The sequence below is a fragment of the Sciurus vulgaris genome (assembly GCF_902686455.1).
Source record: "Sciurus vulgaris genome assembly, chromosome: 15".
Taxonomy (NCBI): domain Eukaryota; kingdom Metazoa; phylum Chordata; class Mammalia; order Rodentia; family Sciuridae; genus Sciurus; species Sciurus vulgaris.
The window spans coordinates 37954958-37975819 of NC_136476.1; the positions used below are offsets into that span (position 1 = coordinate 37954958).

Here is a 20862-nt window from a genome sequence, read left to right on the forward strand (position 1 = left end):
CTTCTTAGGCGTTAGTACGCAGTCCCACGCAGGACCAAGCCAAATCGGTGCAAACTCCCTTGGAGTTCAAAGGGTTCTAGGTTCTCCTGCATTTCTCATTTTAATTTTTGCCAGCGAGGGCTTTGGCTTTCTTTGCAAAACGCAGGGGCGCCTGTGAGTCTGCGCCAGGGTGCGCTTGGAGAAGACGATTAAGACCTCCGCCAGAAGCGCAGAGCAATGGTGCCTGCAGGTGTCTGCAGGAAGTAGGTCGCTGCTTCTCCGCGCCCCTCCTTCCACGTGGACCCCGCCTCCGGTGGGCGTGGCCGCTGAGCTTCCGAGGGCTCCTCCCCAGAGGGCGGAGCCGGGGGAGGGGTCTGTGAGCCGGTCTCGTCTGGCCAGCCGAGCCAAGCGCCTGGAGGCCGGCAGGGGAGGCGCCACATCCGGAGGTGCTGGGTACTGCATAAAGCCGCGGCTGCGGCAGTTTGCCTCCGACAGCAGATCTGGGCTATTCTCAGCTACAGGAGCAGCTGCTCCAATGCCCCAGGGCGGCCATGGGCGCCCCGCACTGGTGGGACCAGCTGCGGGCTGGCAGCTCGGAGGTGGACTGGTGCGAGGACAACTACACCATCGTGCCTGCCATCGCCGAGTTCTACAACACGGTGCGGGTCGCGGGAGAGGGGATGGCAGGCGGGCCGGCGGGAGGGGGCTGTCCCCACGCGCCGCGGCGCCTGGAAGCTGGACGTTCGCTGTGTGTGTAGGAGCCATTCTCGCTCCAGGGCCAGAGTTGATCCACGCCCCCTCCTTTGAGCGCTCCTTTCAGTTCTCGGTCTGTTCTCCTCTTCTGTCCCTAATCTGGACGTCTAGGCTCATCCTCCTCCGCCTGTCATTTCCTTCTGATGGCTCTATTGTCTTGTTTGGTCTCCACACGTCCCGGAGCCTGGAGTCCTTGTCAGTACATTCTTCCAGTTTGGGTCAGTTGGGGGCGGTGAATCCCCTGGGACAACTCCCTTCCTCCTCTAGGATATCTGTGGCGTGACGCACTTGGGTCGCATTGTGCGTTTTTACCCTGAATACCCGCTTTCTGAGCACTGGGAATGGGGAAGTCCCCGGCAGGTCTTAGGGGCTGGACCTGCTCCCACCACGCTGATTTGCCCCGCCCCCAAGAATATGGCAATCATCAAGTTATTTTTGTCCAGAATCAGGTTAATTACTACAAGTTCTTTTTTTCCTTCCCTTTAATATTCCCACTCTTGTGCCAGTTCCAAATTTATCTCCTTCAGGCCTGTGCTTTTTCCAGTTCTTTACTGTAGGGGTGAAAGGGAAGCTTGGAAGTGGTAGCATGCGGATTTTCTGGACTTGCCTGTGTCCCTAGATACAGGGAAACAGAAACTTCTCCAATGCAGAATCCCGGGGTTTTAGTCGTTGTGGGAGCGAAAAGTTGTCCCTGGAAGAGGAAATGCCTCTGTTTTTCACTGTGCCTGTGGCTCATGATTCTGGTTCCGAATTTAGGACTTTGCTCGGTCATTTCTTTGGCTTATCTTTTCACTGCCCAAACACAGAAAACAGGAACTCTGTGTTTTGAGTCATTGTGAGTTTGAGGTTGTTATTTAGGATTTTTCCCCTTGGATTTGCCAGAGAAAATGTCCTTGGCAGGATTCAGGTGCTTATTGCTTGGACAGATCTCTAGTTCTTGTCTTTTTATTCCTATGACCAGAAAACGAGACTCTTGAGAGAGCTGTCATCTCCACATTGTGGTATGTCTAGGGCCACAATCTTGAAATCTTGACTCTACCCTCAATGCTGAAATTCATGGCAGCCTTCCACACCAGCACTACTACTTCTCCCCTCCTCCTCCTCCTCCTCCTCCTCCTCCTCCTCCTCCTCCTCCCTCTTTTCCACCTCTACCTCCTCCTCCTCCTTCCAGTTCTTAGGATTGAACTCAGGGACACTCTACCACTAAGCAAAAAATTATTTTGAGACAAGGTCTGACTTCATTGTCCAGACTGGCCTGGAACTTGCAATTCTCCTACCTAAACCTCCCAAGTAGCTGGGATTACAGGCATGCATGGCACCCAAACTCCTTCTACTTTTTATGGCTGGGTGAGTTGCTCAAGAAAACTAGGCCCTCTGCTGTTCAGAGATACCATGAAAAATGCAGTTAGTCAAGGTGGCCACACTCACTATTATACAACTGGGTGGGCATGGTATTAGGTATAGACAGGTGCACACAGAGGATGGGCTGGAGCAGGGCTGGACACATTCAACCAGGAGAAACAGCAGCAGTAACTGATGTCTCCATTTGTAAGTGAAGAATACTGGGAAATACTAAGGATTTCACCAGGATTAAGGAACAAATGACAGATTGGTGATAGGTTTTTACATATCCTGCATGGTAGTTATCTGTGGAGTCAGAGGTCTTCAGAGAGTGTCAGACCTGGTTATTTAGGACAAAAAGCTAATGTACAAGAGCTCTGATCCCGCCTTGAACAGTCCAGAGTAATGGATGAGGGAACAATTAATTGATTTTGTCTTTACTTTTAATTTACTCCCATTGGAGCTGTTACTACATAGTGAGTGTCAAAAGCTTTTTGAAAGAAATGAACCATTGAAGTTCAACTACAGTGTATGTGACTGATTAGGCCAGCCGATACATCCGACAGACCTATTCTTTATTTTATTTCATTTTATTTTTGATACTGGGGCTTAACCACTGAGACAAATCCCCAGCCCCTTTTTTTTTTTTTTTTTTTTTTTTTTATCTTTTTGAGACAGGGTCTTACTAAGTTGCTTAGGGCCTTGCTAAGTTGCTGAGGCTGACTTTGAACTTTCAGTCTTCTTGCCTCAGCCTCCTGAGTCAGCCTCCTGAGTCATTGGGATCACAGGCAAGTGCCACGACACCTGGAGACCTTATTTTTTAGAATATTTGCTCTGGCAATGTGAAGAGTATTTATTCTCTTCTCAGAGAAGAAATCGATCATCTGACTATTGAATGTAAGTTCGAAGAATTTAGCAAAAACTCTTTCCCATGGCTCTCCCTTATCTTCTGATGCTATCACAGGACACACTTGAGTTTATCTTACTCCTGTATGGAGGAAGACAGTGATAAACATCTTGTTTGATAAAGAACGTGTTGATGAACATCTCCTTCAGTCCTCATAATATGACAACAAACTAATTATCAATTTGAAGAAAAAGTTAAAGGAATTGATGATGTCACATCAGGAGAAGACTGGAAAAGGGATCTAGAACCTTCTTAGCCGGCCTTAAGGGTAGCACACTAGTACAAGTTCAGTTACTACTGGCTACTGTGAGATTTTTGCTGTTTGTTGAAGCTGTGCTGTGTACTTCACACTCACCCTACGCAGTGGTTGCTACTTTTTATATTCACTTGCTAGAGGAGGACATCAGGGCCTAGAGAGTTTATGGAGCTTGATGAGGTCAAGAAAATGGAAGAGTTAGAACTTATTCATATGAACTTAGTTCTCTTGAAGCATAAATGCCACTGCAAGTACCTTAGATTTGTTTGTTATACTATAGGTATTTATTATCCAGTCATTCTTTAACTTAAAACTCCTGTACTGGGACCATTTTGTCCACAGAATAAAATTCATGTTGTTTGATATGAAAAGGTTTGTTTAAAGTAGTTTTCGGTATTGTGTATTATAAAAATAATAACATGATACATGGTTAAAAAAATTCAGAGTACAGAAGCTATAAAGTAAAAACTTCTCTCTCTCCTGTATCTTTCCAGACATTTCTTAGGCATGTAGGACACACAGGTGTTTGCGTGTCCACATAAAATATGTATGTATAGTGCATTCACAAACACTCATTTTTTTTCCAACCCAATTAAGATTATACCATCCTAACCCTCTACATCTTGCTTTTCTCCCTAAATATGTCTTGGAGATGGTCCCACATCAGCTCAGATAGAGATGTCTTCCTCTAACAATATCCATACATTTTTTCATTTAATGAATTGGCTGTAAGTCATTTAACAAGGCAACCCCTTATCAATGAACTCTTAGAGTAGTTTGTTTGTTTTATCATTTTCATTTTGGTTTTTGAAGAGTCATGTAGTGAATGTCCTCATACCTGCATCTGAATGCACTTTTATAAGTCCTAATTCTGGTTGAATTGCTGTGTGAAGGAGAATGTTCACTTTAAATGCTGATAATTGTTGCTAAATGGCCCACTAAAGAGACTACATTGATGTAACTTCCACAGTGTTTGGCTATTGCCTCAGATCTTTTCATTATTCTTTGCTTCAGCCAAGAACAAATATCTTTTCCAAGAACATATCATTTTCTTTCATAGCATTTTACTTATGCACCTTTGAACCGTTTTTTCCACTTATAAATTTTATTGAATTGATTTCCTTTTTATGTTTGAAGCCTTAAGGCCCCAATCACATAGACTAACCACTTTGGAGAAAAGTGGAGTCTGTCTTTTAACCACTGGACTTGGCCTTTGGAGATTCTTGCTGGGCAGAGACTCAGGCAACTGAAGGCAAAGTCTAACAGCATATAGGTTCATGCATAAAATCAGCCTATGATCTCTTACCTTCCCCTCAGCCCCCCAATATCTTCAACATAAGCAAAGTATATGCTCTCTTTATATGCCCACATCCTTGTCCCACCATCTGTAAGGCAGAACCTGTTTGCCTCTCTAAGCATTTAGATACTATTTAGCGGGCACACTAGTGTGTGCCTATCTCAGAGACCAGATCTGGAAAATGTCATCTGGGTGGTGAGGGCCATAACGTAACAGTGGTGTGTACAGTTTGCTGAGGGTGTTTTTAGCACTCTGCATTAGTGCACCATGGGCAAGGGTAAGGGGGTTTTTCAAGATGCTTTCTGAGTAGGGTAATCGAACGCATCATGGTTTTTCTTGAAACTTTCCTGATTTTAAAACTGAAACTCCCGTGTCCTGGGAACCCTTTCAATGCCAGGCAAACCACAACAGTTGGTCATGCCAGAGGCAGGAGTGGAATGGTAGAATGGAGAGTTAGTGATTGACATACAATTACAATGCACAATTTATTCAGGCAGGGAAACTACTGTTCAGAAAGTTTCCAGCCTGTGATTTTTTCAGTATATATGTACCCTTTTTTTCTGGGAAAGTGCACATTCCGATGCCTCACGATGAGATTGCAGTGTGTTCTTGAGATTATTTTGAAGCAAATGTTATGTTGGAATTCATAGAATGAGGAACTTTTAAAGGAAATAATTAATACATTTTGAAGTTGTGGTTTTCTTTTAATTTAAAAAGAATCTGCAAGCATTAAACAAACCAGTTCTCCAAAGGGCAATCCAACAATAAACTTTTAAAAACATGCCCTGGCTGAAATAATTCTGCAGAGTTTTGAAGGAAGGTTCTTTTCTCAATAGAGATGGAGCCATTGAGTTTCTTTCAACCATGACTCATTTGCTTTTCTGCATTTCTTTTGGTGTTCCTTCCTCTTTTTGGTTTGAGGAGAATCTCTCTTGAATTTGGGATTTCCTTTACATACATTGATGTCTTTAAGAGGGTCAGTGGTGACCAGCAGGTCTTGGTAGATGGTCTTTGCAGAAGCAATAGTGTGATTTTAGTGTTACTTGGGAGCATGTGTTAGAATAGTGCTCTGAATGGAGGTCTATATATGTGCATTTAAAAATGATGTTGAAGTGCCAAGGACCATGGCGCATGCCTTCAATCCCAGTTACTCCAGAGACTAAGGCAGGAGGATTGCAAGTTCTAGGCCAGCCTCAGCAACTTTGTAAGACCCTGTCTCAAAATAAAAATTAAAAAGGGCTGGAGATGTAACTCAGTGGTAGAGTGCCATTGGGTTCAATACCCGGTACTGGAAAAAAAATGTCGAAGTATCTTATTATACTGTAGATGTAGTAAATGACTTCATGCCATTGTGAATACTATATCATATATTTAAAAGTGATTAATGTATGAATTGCTGGTGGTAATATAAATTGATAGAGTCATTTGGGGGACAGCTTGGCAGTAGAAACCTGTCTTAGTTGAAACAAAGGAGATTGAAGCAATGAAGATATACTGGGGTTAAAGTCAAAATACATTATATTTTCCAACATGGTAGGTGGGACTGTAAGTTGGTGCTCCTTCTCCTGGAAAATGGCTAAATAAACTCAGTCATCTACAGAACTTGTAACAAGAGAGCTAACTCTATATTCATTCAGATGAAAAGGTTTGCAAGGCATATGGTCAATGAGAAAATAAAGTCCCAGAATGATAATGTTAGAAGACTCTGAATCTAGAACATTGGTTATTTCTGGGGAGCAAAGGAGACTTTAGGTCTATAACATATTTCTTTCTTTTTTTTTTTTTTTCTCACAAGCAGACCACATTCGTGTGTATGAAGGGAGAAATATTAAATTACCTATGGTATAATAATCCCATTTTTCTTTTCCCTTTTTGAATTCTCCCCCATCTTCTTCTCCCTTTGTCTCCTTTTCTTCCTTCCACTTTTGTGCTTAACAAAAGAAAGCCTTGCTTTAAATCCTGTAATGGGTCATATGTGCAGATTGCACGATGCAATTTGCAATGTTAAGATATCAGTTGAAGAGATAAGATAAGGGGTTCAGAATGTGGGTGGGTGGGTTGGAGGGAGGAGCCAGGGTGGTGCCATGGGAGGAGCCAGCTGGCTGTCCCAGCTCTGGGTGATTGTCTTTCTGACCTTGGTCAGCCTTGGACCCTTTCTGGGCCTCAGTTATATAGAAAGCAAGGGGTGGCTTTGAAATCCCTTCATTTCAAACCCACAAAGATCCCTGATTTTTTTTTTTTTAAATGATTCCATTGAAAATTAAAGGCTTGTGATCATAACAATGAAAGAAAATGTACTGTGTATGTCAACCTTTGTCCTGATTCTTTCTTCCTTCCTTATTGGCAAATGAAAACTGGCTGATTTCCAAGACTGAAAATTTCAGTGCTGGGAATCAAACCCAGGGCTTCGTGTGTGCCAGGCCAGTGCTCCACTTCTGAGCTACACCCACAGCCCTTAGTCCTGGATTTTAACCAAAGGCAGTAGCCCTGTCCCCATCCTGCCCTGACAAAGGATTTTGTTCTTTTCTCCTGTTGTATTTCTCTTCACTAGTTTTATTTCTCTTCTACCCTGTCTGTCTTTCCTTTCTAAATACTGTGTCACATCCAAGGTGTTGACTCCTGAGTTCTGGGATTTGCTGAAGCATTTTATTTAGTTGTACACCAGCGTGATTCCCCAACTCCAGGAATGCTCTCTGCCTGGTGTCCCTCCAGCTCAGGCTAGGAGCCCATTCTCAAGGTTCCTTTGAGATGTCCTCTAAGTGACCTTCCTGTATCATCCAACATGGATGAACCCTCCTGTATTCTGAAAACCCTGTGCATGGGCTTTCCAGACTTCATCTATCCATCTCTGGAAACTTCTTTTTTCTTTAAGTATTGCTTCATGAACACTCCTGCTCCATCCCCATTGATAATGCTCATTTGGTGGGGGGATGTCCTATCAGGGATTGAACTCAGATAATGCTCATTTTGACTCAGTTGTTGTCTTCACCTTCTATGCACTTCCTTTGTGGGCAGGGTCCTGGGCAAGGTCCTCCTCATTCTGCAATTAGAGATGAGACTTCAAACACTGAATGTCCCTATCTCTGCACATCTTCCAGGATGGCCTTAGTTTAAACACCGAAAACCAGAATATAATAGGTGTTGGCAAGGCTAGGCCCTTGTGCATTGCTGGTGGGAATGCAAAAAACAAAGCAAAACAAAACAGAACCAAGCACACAAGAAGCAAAGCCCACCTGCTGTGGGAAACAGTTTTGTGATTCCATAATCAATTGAACATAGAATTACCATATTGGGTGATATGGTGTCTGGGTCTGTTCTTGTGCTATCACAAAATATCTTAAACTGGGTAATTTATAGCAACAGAAATTTATTTCTCATAATTTTGGAGGTTGGGAAGTACAAGATCAAGACACTAACAGGGTTGGGGAGATAGCTCAGTTGGTAGAGTGCTTGCCTTGCAAGCACAAGGTCTGGAGAGGGCTCTCTGCTTCATAGCTGTGCTGTGGCTTCCTGCTGTCCTCATGTGAAAAACTCTCTGGGGCCTCTTTTTTAAGAGTGCTAATCCTAATCCAGAGGGCTCTGCTCTCACAATTTGAGCCTTAAAAACATCATGCTAAGTGAAAGAATCCAGACCCTAAAGGCCATATGGTGAATGATTCCATGAATATGAAATATCTAGACTAGGTAAATTCATGGAAACGAAAGCAGGTTAGTGGTTGCCAGGGATTCAGGGAGAGGGAAATGGAGAGTGGCTACCCAGGATTTCTTTCTGGGTAATAAAAACATTTTAGGTAGATGTAATGACTGATACTATGAATGTGCTAAATTCCACTGAATTATATACTTTAAAATGATTAGTTTTATGGTATGTGAATTTTACCTCAATTTAAAAATTGCTGGAAATAAAAGCTGACTGTGAGTTCCTAAACAGTAAAAAAAATTCAAAATCAAATAAACAATAAATTAAAAATGAGAGGTGAGGTTTTAGAGTTATGCTTTCCAATATGGCAGTCTGTGACCACATGTGACTTTGAGCACAGGAAGCGAGGCTAGCCCAAACTGAGATTTGCTGTATGTGTGAAGTGTACACTAGACTTTGAATCCTTGCTAGGAACAAAAGAATGTAAAGTATCTCATAAATAATATTTTATATTTGTTTATTTTTAATTTAAAACTATTTTTTGAGATAGGGTCTCCCTGAATTTCTAGCTGGTTTCAAACTTAAAATCCTGCCTCCTGCCTTAACCACCAGAGTAGCTGAATTGTAGACATGTGCTACTCTGCCTGGCTAATGATATTTTAATAATGATTGCATATTCAAACAATAATAATTGGAATATATTGTGTCAAATAAGATACATTATTAAATTGAAGAAAAGAATGCTCAGTTTATCTTTTTTTTTTTTTTTTTTTTTGTTTCTTCTCAGTGCTAGGGATTAAACCCAGGGCCTCATGCATACTAGGCAGGTACTCTACCACTGAGCTACATCACTAGCCCCTACAATGATCCCATTTTAAAGTTGGGAAGAAAATTACAAATTTGATCTTTACCTAAAAATGTTTAAGGAGAGAAAGCTGAAAAAGGGTGACTAAAGAGAAACCTAGAGATTTCACATCATGTGAACCTGGGGAAAAGGGCTGGTCTTGTTGGCAAAAGATCGATGTTGGGAGCAGCAGGACTAGGTGACCCACACTTGTAATCCCAGCTGCTCTGGAGGCTAAGGCAGGAGGATTACAAGTTCAAAGCCAGCCTCAGCAACTTAGTAAGGCCCTAAGCAACTTAGTGAAACCCTGTCTCAAAAAAAGTGTGGAGGATGTGGCTCAGTATTTAAGTGACCTGGGTTCAATCTCTGGTTCCAAAGGAAAAAAAAAAAAAAAAGATTGTTGGGAGCTTGAAAACGTCTAGTCCTTTTCACTCCTTGCTCAAACTTTAAAAAAAAAAAAAAAAAAAATCATTATTTAGTATAGACCTTATCTTTAAAATGGTAATTGTAGGGCTGGGGATATAGCCCAGTTTGTAGAGTGCTTGCCTGTCAAGCACAAGGCCATGGGTTCAATCTCCAGCATCGCAAAAAAAAAAAAAAAAAAAAAAAAGATAATTACAAGTAAGAATGCTTTGTAATTAATCCGAGTGCAAACAAGAGTTATTTGTTCTTTTAATCAAGAGAAGAGCCTGGGAAACTTTCATAGGTTGCCGTCTTAGCCTACCACCCCCTGGAATGGGCTGGGGATTGAACCTTAGTAGGCATGCTAGGGAAGTACTTTCATTCTGAACTACATCCACAACCCCCATTGTGGTGTTTATAGTGCCTCCTATGATCAAAAGAGGCAGCAAGGGAGCAGACACAGTGGTTCACACCTTCAGTCCCAGCAATTTAGGAAGCTGAGGCAGGATAATCACAAGTTCAAGGCCAGCCTCAACAACTTAGTGAGACCCTGTCTCAAAATAAAAAATAAAGAGGGTTGGAAATGTGTCATAGAGCACTACTGGGTTCAGTACTGAGTCCTAAAAAAAAAACAAAAACCAAAACCAAAACAAACAAAACAGGAAAAATAAAAGAGGCATCAAGGAGCCCTTAAATGATCGTTAAGAAACTTTGATGTTTTTGTTTTGTTTTTCATCTGCAATCAAAAATATTGCAAGCCCTTAAACAGTATATGGCCACATGCTTCCCAGTTTGCGCAGGACACATTTGGAACAGGCTGCTTCATATTTTGCATTTTTACTTAACATTCATCTTTTGGTTTTGCCATTTTTTTCCCTCCAGATCAGCAACGTCTTGTTTTTCATTTTACCACCCATCTGCATGTGCTTGTTTCGTCAGTATGCAACATGCTTCAACAGTGGCATCTATTTAATATGGACTCTTCTAGTCGTAGTGGGTAAGTGGATTCATGTGGGAACATGGACTGAAAGGGAGGAAATGGGATTCTGCACATTTCCTGTCCCCTTTGAACACAGTGTTTTATAAACCAAAGTCACTGTGACGTCTTAGCAAACTCTTTCACTTGTTTTGCAGCAAAAGTAGGAGTCAGGAGTCTCAAATGAAGGCTTGATAACAAGGCTGGCTGTCATTTCATGACTGCATTTGAGACTTCTTTGTGGATTAGCCATTGGTGTTATGCCAGTGCAATTCTCTGAAGAAAGTCATGTGAAACAATTAAATTCTGGTGAGACTGACTGTGGTTTCCAATGCACTTAAATTCAAATAAAAAGTAAAAAAATTAGACATTTTGTCCCTCATTGTTCTGTGAAATTCTTGTGCAATTTCCATTTCCTCTGCTAGGCAGGTTGGGAATTCTTAACAGTGAAACAATGTTGACTTTTATTTATTGCCTGTTCCCACGAAGGCTCTGTGGATGAAAACAGTGTGCTTAACTGTGCAATCATTACTATTCGGATATGCTGGTATTTGGATTCTACTTGAAATTCTCTTTCTAGAGTTGAGTGAGGTCAGCATGTGTGGGTGGTATGAGTTTCTTTCTTCAGAGAGATCGTGTGATCCGGTGATTCTGATAACAGAAGGGCTATCTTAGGCAGTGTATTGAATTTGTAGTCTGTTCTTCTGTGGTGACCTTTTTTTTTTTTTTTTTTTTTGGTTGTAATTGGCTATAGGAATTGGATCTGTCTACTTCCATGCAACCCTAAGTTTCCTGGGTCAGATGCTTGATGAGCTTGCAATCCTTTGGGTTCTGATGTGTGCTCTGGCCATGTGGTTCCCCCGAAGGTATCTACCAAAGATCTTTAGGAATGACAGGTAAGCTATGTTGAACACTTTTGCTCTTAGAAAAATAGCAAATGATTGAGCTTAATCCAGTGATCAACTTATCATATATTTGTTTAACGTCCACTGATTTTTATGATCTGACAGTACAATTAAACTGACAGATAAAAAACGGCAATTTCATATTGCTTGGGAAAGAATTTATATAATGGTAGAGACAAAAAGTCAAGTATCTGATATTTGTCTGATACAAGCAACAGTGGACAGACTTTGAATGGGAAAGCAATATTTGGATAATAGCTCAAATACCTTTGATTTCCTACTAGAAGTTTTTGTTGAATACAGTCCAACTCTGACAGTGTTATACATATGAAGTGGAATCCACACTGATTATTTGATTCTTGGAACTATAGAGCTTGTTTTCAAATTGCATTGTTATTTGCTTCTGTTCACACACACACACACACACACACACACACACACACACACACACATCTCCAAGCTGGAAACCCAAGGATTTCAGGAAGAGATGCATTTTAATATCCATTGTGTTAAGGCTTTATAATAATTTGACCAGTAAATATTTTCAAATATTTATTTTGTACCATGCATTTTCCTAAACGACTGAGAGGTAGCAGTGGACAAAATGACACTAAAGAACTTGTGCTGAAGTTGGGGAGCTTATCAATCAATCAATAATGTAATGTGAGAGTGTAGTAAGGGCTGTGTTGAAAAAGTGAGGGTGGTAAGGTTAGCAGTGACTTGGGGTGCTGACTTAGAGTCTGCTCAGAGAGAGCTCTGCTGAGGGGTCCTGTGAGGTTTGTTCCTGTCTGTGGGCAGAGGAGAGTCAGGCTAATAACGATGAGAAATGTCCCCCAAATATCACCCACACATTGCTCTGCGGAACATGGTGGTTAGTCAAAATACTAACCACCATAAAATATGGATTCATGAAGCAAGCTGTGTGCCCAGGGAAGATTTATGCCAGGAGAACAAAATAATTCATTCTAGTTTTTCTGAAACTCTGCGAAGGAGCAGGAGCTATGCAGCTGTTGAAGACTAAGGCTGCTTCAGTGGGCTGAGGTGGAGGAGTGTCTATGAGAAATACTGGCTGCAAAGAGCACATTCTAGAATTGTGTGTCACATATCCTAATTTTAGAATGAATGGACTAAACTCTTCATGAGTGTGTTTTTGTATGTGCACAAACATGCTTGGGAGGATGAGGACACTGTGCTCCTGCCATTGGCTATTCTTGAGCACTGAGGTACAGAGGAATTTCCACTTTTATCTTTAATTTGAACTGGCTTAGATTTTTTTTTTAAAAAAAAACAGGGAGCATATGTTAATTTTAGTACTGAAATTTTATTTTTAAATGAAGTAGGGAGAAAACACGCTTTAAATGGATTAGCTGTACAATCTTTATCCTGGGAAGTAGGATTTGAATTACATAGGGTTATCTCTGAGTATCATCTAACAGATAGAAATACCCTCAAGAAGTTTACTTATCAAAAAATGAGAACAAGTCCTGTTCTTAATGAAATGTGGTCTTTATCTTGCTGAAGCTTTCTAGTTAGCAGAGAAAGGATGCTTAAGGGTTTTTGTTGTTTGTGCTAAGAATAGAACCCATGCACATGTGTTGCACATGCTGAGCATCTATATAACCACTGAGCTATAGCCCCAGTACCAGAAGGTATGCTTTAGAATGTACCCGGGTTGGTTTCAGCTATCTCCAGTTCGTTGTTCTTTGGTTTTTTGTTCAGCTTTGGGAGAAGCCTGGTGAGGGCAGGGAGAGGGTGTGAGCAGCAGGCAGAGTCAGGAAGTGTTTTTGTAGGCAAGAACTTTGTCACTGCCTGAAAAGCAAACCATTTGCCTTTTGGCTCTTCCTACCCTTTCACAAGGTGCCTGCCAATCGCTGTGTCTTTGCCTTGAGCCTGGTGTGTTAGGCTGAGAGCCAAGGAATCATTTTTCCTTCCGAACTCACCTAAGGTCCTGGGGTCCAAGTGAGAAATTGACGAAATGGGAATAAGGGTTTTGTTTATTTATTTGTGACATTCTGGAGGCCTGGGTTGAGATTCCCAATGACAGGGGTTGGGGATGTAGCTCAGTAGTAGAGTGCTTGCCCACACACCCAGTGTGAAGCCTTGGGTTCAATCCTCAGCAACACACACACAAACACATACACACACACACACACACACAACCCAAGTGACAGCTTTTATTGTGTTAATTATGTAAAAGTTTTTCTTTTTCTTTTATTGTTTCTTGGAGGTAGGAGTAGAGGAATGGTGTTATGAACAGGAGAAAAGAAAATGGGGCAATGACATTGGTAATTAAAGCATCCCAGCTGTAATAATGAAAACATATCATGAGCCAGAGATGTCTGTGGCCACGTGGGATTTTTCCATCACTTGTACCCTGTGGCATTTCTCTGGGAAAGAGGTAAAGATGTGACTTCTCTGTCCTCATAAGGGGAGAGTCCTTTAAGATGCTGAGTCCCACATACGTATGAATCCCTGGCTCTGGGTACCATTCAGGTTCGAATGCTAGCCTTACTGCTTACAAACTGTATAGCTCATCTTGACTACTTTTTCATCAGTAATCGTAGGTAAAACGGTACTAACCTCAGGGTTCTTGAGGATGATCCTGCTGAGCACTCCGTACAGTACTAAATGACATGGCCAGCACTCAGATTAGCTTTTATTGCTGCCAATGGCAAACAGAAGAGAGTTCTGCCTGTTTTGCCATGTACACAAATGGAGGGAGAGAATAGGAATGGAGAATTTTTATGAGCAAAGGAAGAAACGGCGCATTATAAGGGAGGATTTTCAGCCCAACTTGTCTGTCTTCACTTTGCCAATGGTGGGGAGAGAAAAAGGCCAAACCTCTTTGTGTGGGCTTCACTGCCCATGGCCTGGGATAGGTGGAAGTTCTGCAGTAGAATAAAGTGGCAGGTCAGAAAAAGAACTCATCAAAAGCAAGATTTCTGTAGACCAGAATTGTCTGGGTTGGCTGCCTGAACTTAATAGATAGTTAATATTTATTTCCCAGTCTCATTGTTTTTTCTTCTGTGTGATCTAGACTTTGCTGGAATAGTTCTAACACATATAAAGAGTAGTTCCAACTGGATGTAGTGGTGTAAGCATGTAATCCCAGCTATGTGGGAGGCTGAGGCAGGAGGATCCCAAGTTTGAGGCAAGCCTGGGCAACTTAACAAGACTCCATCTTAGAAGAAAAAGTATAAAAGGGTTGGGGATGTAGCTTAGTGATGAAGTACCCCTGGAATTTATTTCAGTAGTGGAAAAAATAAAGTAATTCCAGCATCAGATTTTTAGAGAGGAGGTTGTAGAGTACAGTGGCTAAATGAGTTTGGATCAGACAGACAGACATGTATTTGAATCACAATCTACTTTTTTTTTCCCTGTAGAACTCTTGTACCTCATTTTGCTCATCTGTAAAGTAGAGATAATAAAATTAGTTACTTCATGGGATCAGAAATAAAATAAATGAGAAAATGAAATGATGTATATAGTATAGTGGTGCCTTATACAGAATAAGAACTCAATAAGTACTAACACTAGCCATTAGAAAGGTTGGACGAATGTTTGGGAAATAAGCATGTTTAGAACAGTAGGAAAATTATTAACATCCACTTTGTCAATAAAATTGGTGGATTAAAAGAAAGACTTCCTTTTATCTTGCTTAGAATGTCCCAGAATCTTTAGTATATACACTCAGCTGTTGATGGTTATTAATAATTTTTAGATTTTTTTCAGAAAATATAAGAATAAGAACATATAGGTAATTGTCTACTTTCTAAATAATCTATCTTGATATGTACTTTTTATGACTTGCCTCCACAAAATCTAGGGACAATTCTCACTTTTATAACCCACTTCATTTCTGAGTTGTGAATAGCAAGGGAGCAGTTTGAGATCTGCCTGTTCTTCTGTATAGTTGCCAGATATCCTGGGGCCAAAATCTTAAACTTTCTGGGCCTTAGCTCTTTACTTTTAAGATGACAGGGTTGGACTTTTCTCATTGAGATCCCTTCCAGGACCAAATGCTGTATACTATAAATATCAAGACTTTCTATTATAAATAGGTTATGCTTTGGTCCTAACAGGTAGCCGATCCTAACCAGGAATATTTCCTTCTCTTAAGGGACATTTGGGAAGTTTATGGACATGTTTTTGTGGTCACAATGATGGCAGGTTTTACCATCCATAATTCCATATCATTTCAGAAGAGTAAAAGGGACATTACCAAATATTTAATATAAAAAAGGAGCATAACAGGGTTTGATAGGGTTGAAAATCACTGCTTTAAGGGTAGCTAATGATAATGGTTACAGCTTTGTAATTATAATATTATGTAATGGCCTGGGTTGCTAGATTTTGGTTTGAAGAAGAGGTACCGTGGGTTCTCCGACCTCGTATTCCAGTGTGAGACCCTATGGGCTGGAAAGCTGAAAACAGGATTAAAAACTGTGGTTGGATCTCCTGTCATCTCAGTTTAGAAAACACCCTGTCAGGCCCCTCTTCTCTGGAAATTTCTAGCTCTCTTGTACCAGGGCCTCTGATGACTTGGGTCTGCTGGGCTGGCTGGCTTTCTGCTGGCCACGTGATCTCTGTTTACTTTTGCTGGTGGCAGAATTGTGTGTTCACAGGATGTCTTCATTGGCCAGCACATTCCTCCACACCCTCTGGAACCGATGTGGGGAGGTGTCTGTGGATGGTCCCCTTAAAAACATGTTTCGTCAAGCCCAAGCCTTTGAACCATTTGGCAGCGTTATACAGAGCCCCCGGGGATTGCAGCACAGGCTCAGCCAGACTCTTGCTGAGAGCATGATATTGTCAACAAGAGTAATATTTTTAAAATAGTATTTATTCTCAAAATGATGATAAGGAGAAAGATAATAATGGTTTTCTTAATACACAACATGTACCAAGCACTGTTAGGTGCTTTAATGCTTACAAGAATACCGTGGGTACTGTGCTTTGATTTTTTTACATGGGAAAGACTTGAAGAGTTGTTACTTGCCAAAAAGGCTCCACAGCTACTAAGTGGTTGGGGCGGGATTTGAACACCCATCTGTCTAACTGAAACACCTGTGCTTTTAATCACCGTATTCCCCAATCTTACCTCTGAGTCCTAATCATTAGGTACAAGGACTTGATGCATTTTTGAACATTTCTGCTCATGTGTTTATCCAATCAAAATAAAACAAAATATGTTTAAAAAGAATAGAGGAAATTTCAGATGAAACCCAAAGTGGGGCAAAAAGGTGGAAAATGTACAGAAAAATGTAAGGGACTCAGGCAATGCAGTGAGAAGGCAAACAAATACACATAATAGGCATCCCAGAAGGAGAGGAGAAAGAACGGAGTAGAAACTAAAATAAAAAAAAAAAATCCCACAAGGCCAAATAGGATGACTTGTCAGAACCTCAACCCAGTGAACGAGTCCGTTTTTTGTCCCCAGGGCCAGACACATGATGGCCGTGGGTCGTCATCTCAGACTGCAGCAGACAAGAACGCAGCCGAGGCCAGGAGAAAAACATGATTCTTCTGAGGATTTGCTGCCTGGATCTTTTCCAATATGTATTTTTTCCTCTGGTAAAAGTTCAGGGCTACAAGGCGTGTTCATTCCTGTCAGAAAGTTGGCAGCTTGATCAATGAGTTCCTGTGCCTTGATGATAAATGGTTTTCCTATTTGAGATAAATTTGTATTTTGAAGGTTCAATGCCCTTTGATTTCTTTATAATAGAATTTCATTCCAATTAGTTTCCTAATTATGACCTCTTCTAGGGCTCTTGGCCAAAGTAAATCCTGCTAATGGGGAATAATAGAAATTTCAGGAAAATCATGTGCTCCTCAATTTAAGTCACAGATGAGGCCTTGGAGATCCTCTAGTCTAGCATTTCCATTTTATAGATCAGGAAATGGGGTCCCCGGGAGGGAGGAAGGAGCATGTCCAGGATCACGTCGCCACTTCCAACTCTTTCCACTGAAGTGACCTCTGCTGAGGAGAGTAGCACTGACTTTTCCAAGGTTTGTCATGTCAAGAGCCTGTCAAGACAAATTCTAGTGCCTACCAGATTGGTAGGTTGTCATAGATATATATACTATTAGAATTTTTCATAAAATTTTCAGTTTTGTGTACTAGACATAGGACATTTTTTCCCTCTTAAACTAGGAAGCTCTATGGTTTATTAATAGTCTCTGCTTTTCTCATGAAAGTCCTATATGTTCACTTGGTAGAACAGAGGTTGGTGAACTATGCTCTGTGGACCAGATGGTTCTCACTTTTGCAAATCAAATTTTATTGGCACACAGAAATGGCCATTAATTTACATATTGTTATAGTTTGGATATGACAAGCTCCTATGTTAATGTGGGAGGTGAAAGGATAAGACTATGAGAACCATAACCTAATTAGAAGATTAGTACATTTCATGGCTTAATGATTTGAATGGATTACTGGGTGGTAACTGTAGGCAGGTGGGGTGTGGCTGGAGAAAGTGGAACACTGGGAGTATGCCTTTGGGGTTTATATTTGTTTCTGGTTCCTCAACCTCTCTGTTTCCTGGCTGTCATGGGCTGAGCCATTTTCCTCTGCCACAGTGTTCTGCCTCACCTCAGGTCCAGAGCAGTGGAGTCAGCCAGACATGGACTGAACCTCTGAAACTGTGAACCCAGAATAGTTTCCTCCTCTAAGTTGTTCTTGTCAGGTATTTTGGTCACAGCGACACAAAGGTAACACATGTACGTTCTATTATGGCAGAGTGGAATAGCTATGACTGAGACCTCAGGGCGTGTAAAACCAAAAATACTTACTACCTGACCTTTTACAGAGTTCATTTTCCAAATCCTGATGCAGAGCATCTGAAAATATACAGGAAATTCACACCAGGAAAATGATTATCCATATCTCACCCCCAGAGATTGAGGTTGATTCTAACTTTACCATTGTCATGGCTAACTATTTTGAGAAGCTCTGATTATATCCTAAGAATAAATTCCTAGAGATGGTATTGCTGAGTCAGTGAGTGTGAATGGCTTGCACACCTGGGTTCTTTGAGCACAACTTCATTTTAGCTCACGTGAATAGCAGCAGCTGTACTTGGCCAGTATTAATCAAACAAATGATCAAGAACTCCTTTGCTAATGGATTTGGTTTTGTTTCCATGGATTCAGGGGCAGGTTCAAGGCAGTGGTCTGTGTCCTGTCTGTGGTTACAACATGCCTGGCGTTTGTCAAGCCCGCCATCAACAACATCTCTCTGATGACTCTGGGGGTTCCGTGCACTGCGCTGCTCATCGCAGAGCTGAAGAGGTGGGTGCCACTGTTCCCGCCCACCCTTTGGGCTGTCCCTATAATGGGAACACTCAGCTCTGTGTTCCTTTGTTCCCTCCAGCCTGGAAGAGAAACGTTCTGTATGGAGAATTAGTTCCTGACTGCTGGATTGGAACAGGTTTGATGCTTTGGTACAAAATGATCTCATTTTCAGAAAGAGGGAGCAGCCGTCTAGTGGCTGTCATGCATCCTAATGATCAAAACCTAGCTCATCAGGAAAATCTCAATGCCAAGACTGAGCTGTTGACTTAATTCTATAAAAAGGAGAGTAGATTAATCCATATGACAGGTGTAAGGAGAACAGAAAAGTAGGGATCATTGTGTTCACACACACAGGAAGAATGGGTAGGGAGCAGGGAAAGTGACTCTGTATACTGGAAACGACGAACTTCACGAAGGGGCTGTGATATTTTCTCAGGCTCAGTGTCTCCGAGGCTCAGGCTCACTATTTGCATGAGCATTTTCCTTTGGGAAGTTGTAAACCCAGGGTGCAGGAGGATACCTAGAAAGGTTTTAGTTTAGCACTTGTGTGTAAGTGACTATTCTTCTTGCCTCCATCAAAGTACAAGTAATCACTGCCCTTTCGTTAATTTTTGTTGGAAACATTTCTTTTTTTTTTTTTTTGCAGGGGTGGGGATTGAACCCAGGGCCTTGTGCTTGCAAGGCAAGCACTCTACCAACTGAGCTATCTCCCCAGCCCTGGAAACATTTCTTTTTCTTTGCAGTCACTTAAAAAAAATGCATTTTAATTCATGCTTTTCTCATTGTTGTGGACATTGAGTTTGTTAATTGAAGTCTCAATCTATCTCCCTGTGTGCACTAGTTGCTCTGTGTAATGTGTTTAGTCAGCTTTCTGTCCTTGCTTAGAGAGGAGGTATTCGTTGCTTTCCAACTTCTTGCCTCCAGGGGTTGCTTTGCTGGGCAGCAGTAATGCAAGATCTGAGTTGACTGATGAGGGCTTAGAACTTGCTGTCTGGCAGGTAAAGATGCCATCAGATCTCTGGTTGACTTCTTTGAGTTGCCTTTAAGGACTGGGGATGTAAGAGACCCATTTCAGAAACAGGCTGCAAGTTGATCCTGGAAGAATAACTATGATAGTAAGTGCTAAGAGTGAAAAACCAGAGAATTGAGTAAATAACAAAGGGTTTAGTCCCTCTGCCCTAATAACCTTAATTTTAAAATTCCCCTTTCTGGCTGGGGGTGTAGCTTGGTGGTAGAGTGTGCGCTCAGTGTGTGTAAGGCCCTGGGTCGATCCCCAGCACCAAAAATAAATTAAATCAATAAATAAGTAATCAACTTTCTATTTCATTAGTGTCATATTGCTTGTTAGAAATAGAAGGGTTCTTAGCAACCTCAAATCTGCCTAGTCCTTATTCTCATTCTACAGTTGTTTTACTAGTGTCAGCTATCATCGTTCTTGATGGGAGAGTCGTGGGAACCACTCAGGCAGTACATTTGCAAGTAGGATGCCGGCTCTGCACATGCATTGCATTGGTTTTGATTTGGGAGGTCAATGGTGGGGGCTGGGCAGCTGTAGATTAAAAAGACACAAAACCTGGCTGGCTGGGGCTGGGTGAGGCTAGGGGTGGCCTGGGCATGTAAGGAGGTAGTGGGGTAGGGTCTCTGCTACTATTAGCAATATGACTGCTAATATGGAAAGGGTTTCTTTTTAGAATGTTAGAAATGAATCCTAAAACTAGATTGTGATGATGGTTGAACAACTCTGAATAAACAAAAAGTGAACTTTAAATATTCTTTAAGTGGGTAAATTTTATAAGTATGGAAAATATAGTTTAGTAAAATTATACACCAAACAGGACAAAAACAAAAACAAAAAAAACAAACAAAAACTGTCCAGCATGTGCCTGGTGATTCTGTCTGGTGTCTACCTCTCTTTGAAAACAACAGACTGCTCTGAACTGCACATTTCAGGAAAAGGGTGTTTAGCCTTCAACAGGAAGCACTTTCCCCACTTCTGGGTAGCACACTGGGATCAGATCATAAAGACACATAAAGGAGAGGAATTTGTGGTCTTTCATAAATAAATGGCCATCTTACCAACAAACTTGATGCTGAATAAGTCTAAAATTGCATAATGCCATTAAGCCATGTTTCTTCTCATGGAGGAAGTTTTCAGCAGCTCTCTAACCCTTTCAGGTATTTAAAACTCTGCTATCACTGAAGCCTTTGTTTGGAAGCCCCTTTGCCCCTCTGGCTGTGTGTTTGCCAGAGCTGAGCATATCTGCCC

At 41.5% G+C, this 20862-nt stretch overlaps 1 protein-coding gene across 2 annotated transcripts in view; it reads left to right on the top strand.

Annotated features, from left to right (window-relative positions):
* The first annotated feature begins 386 nt into the window (after positions 1–386).
* The window catches only part of ACER2 (alkaline ceramidase 2), a 38427-nt gene continuing 17951 nt past the window's right edge, over positions 387–20862 (top strand). Inside the window, exons 1-4 of one of the 2 annotated variants that reach the window (XM_079113221.1) lie at positions 392–638; positions 10302–10416; positions 11150–11291; positions 18456–18593. In XM_079113221.1, the coding sequence (XP_078969347.1) occupies positions 531–638; positions 10302–10416; positions 11150–11291; positions 18456–18593 (503 nt within the window). In that variant the 5' untranslated portion in view covers positions 392–530. Of the gene's footprint in view, positions 639–10301; positions 10417–11149; positions 11292–18455; positions 18594–20862 lie in introns of both variants that reach the window. The other variant, XM_079113222.1, reaches the window with a different exon arrangement.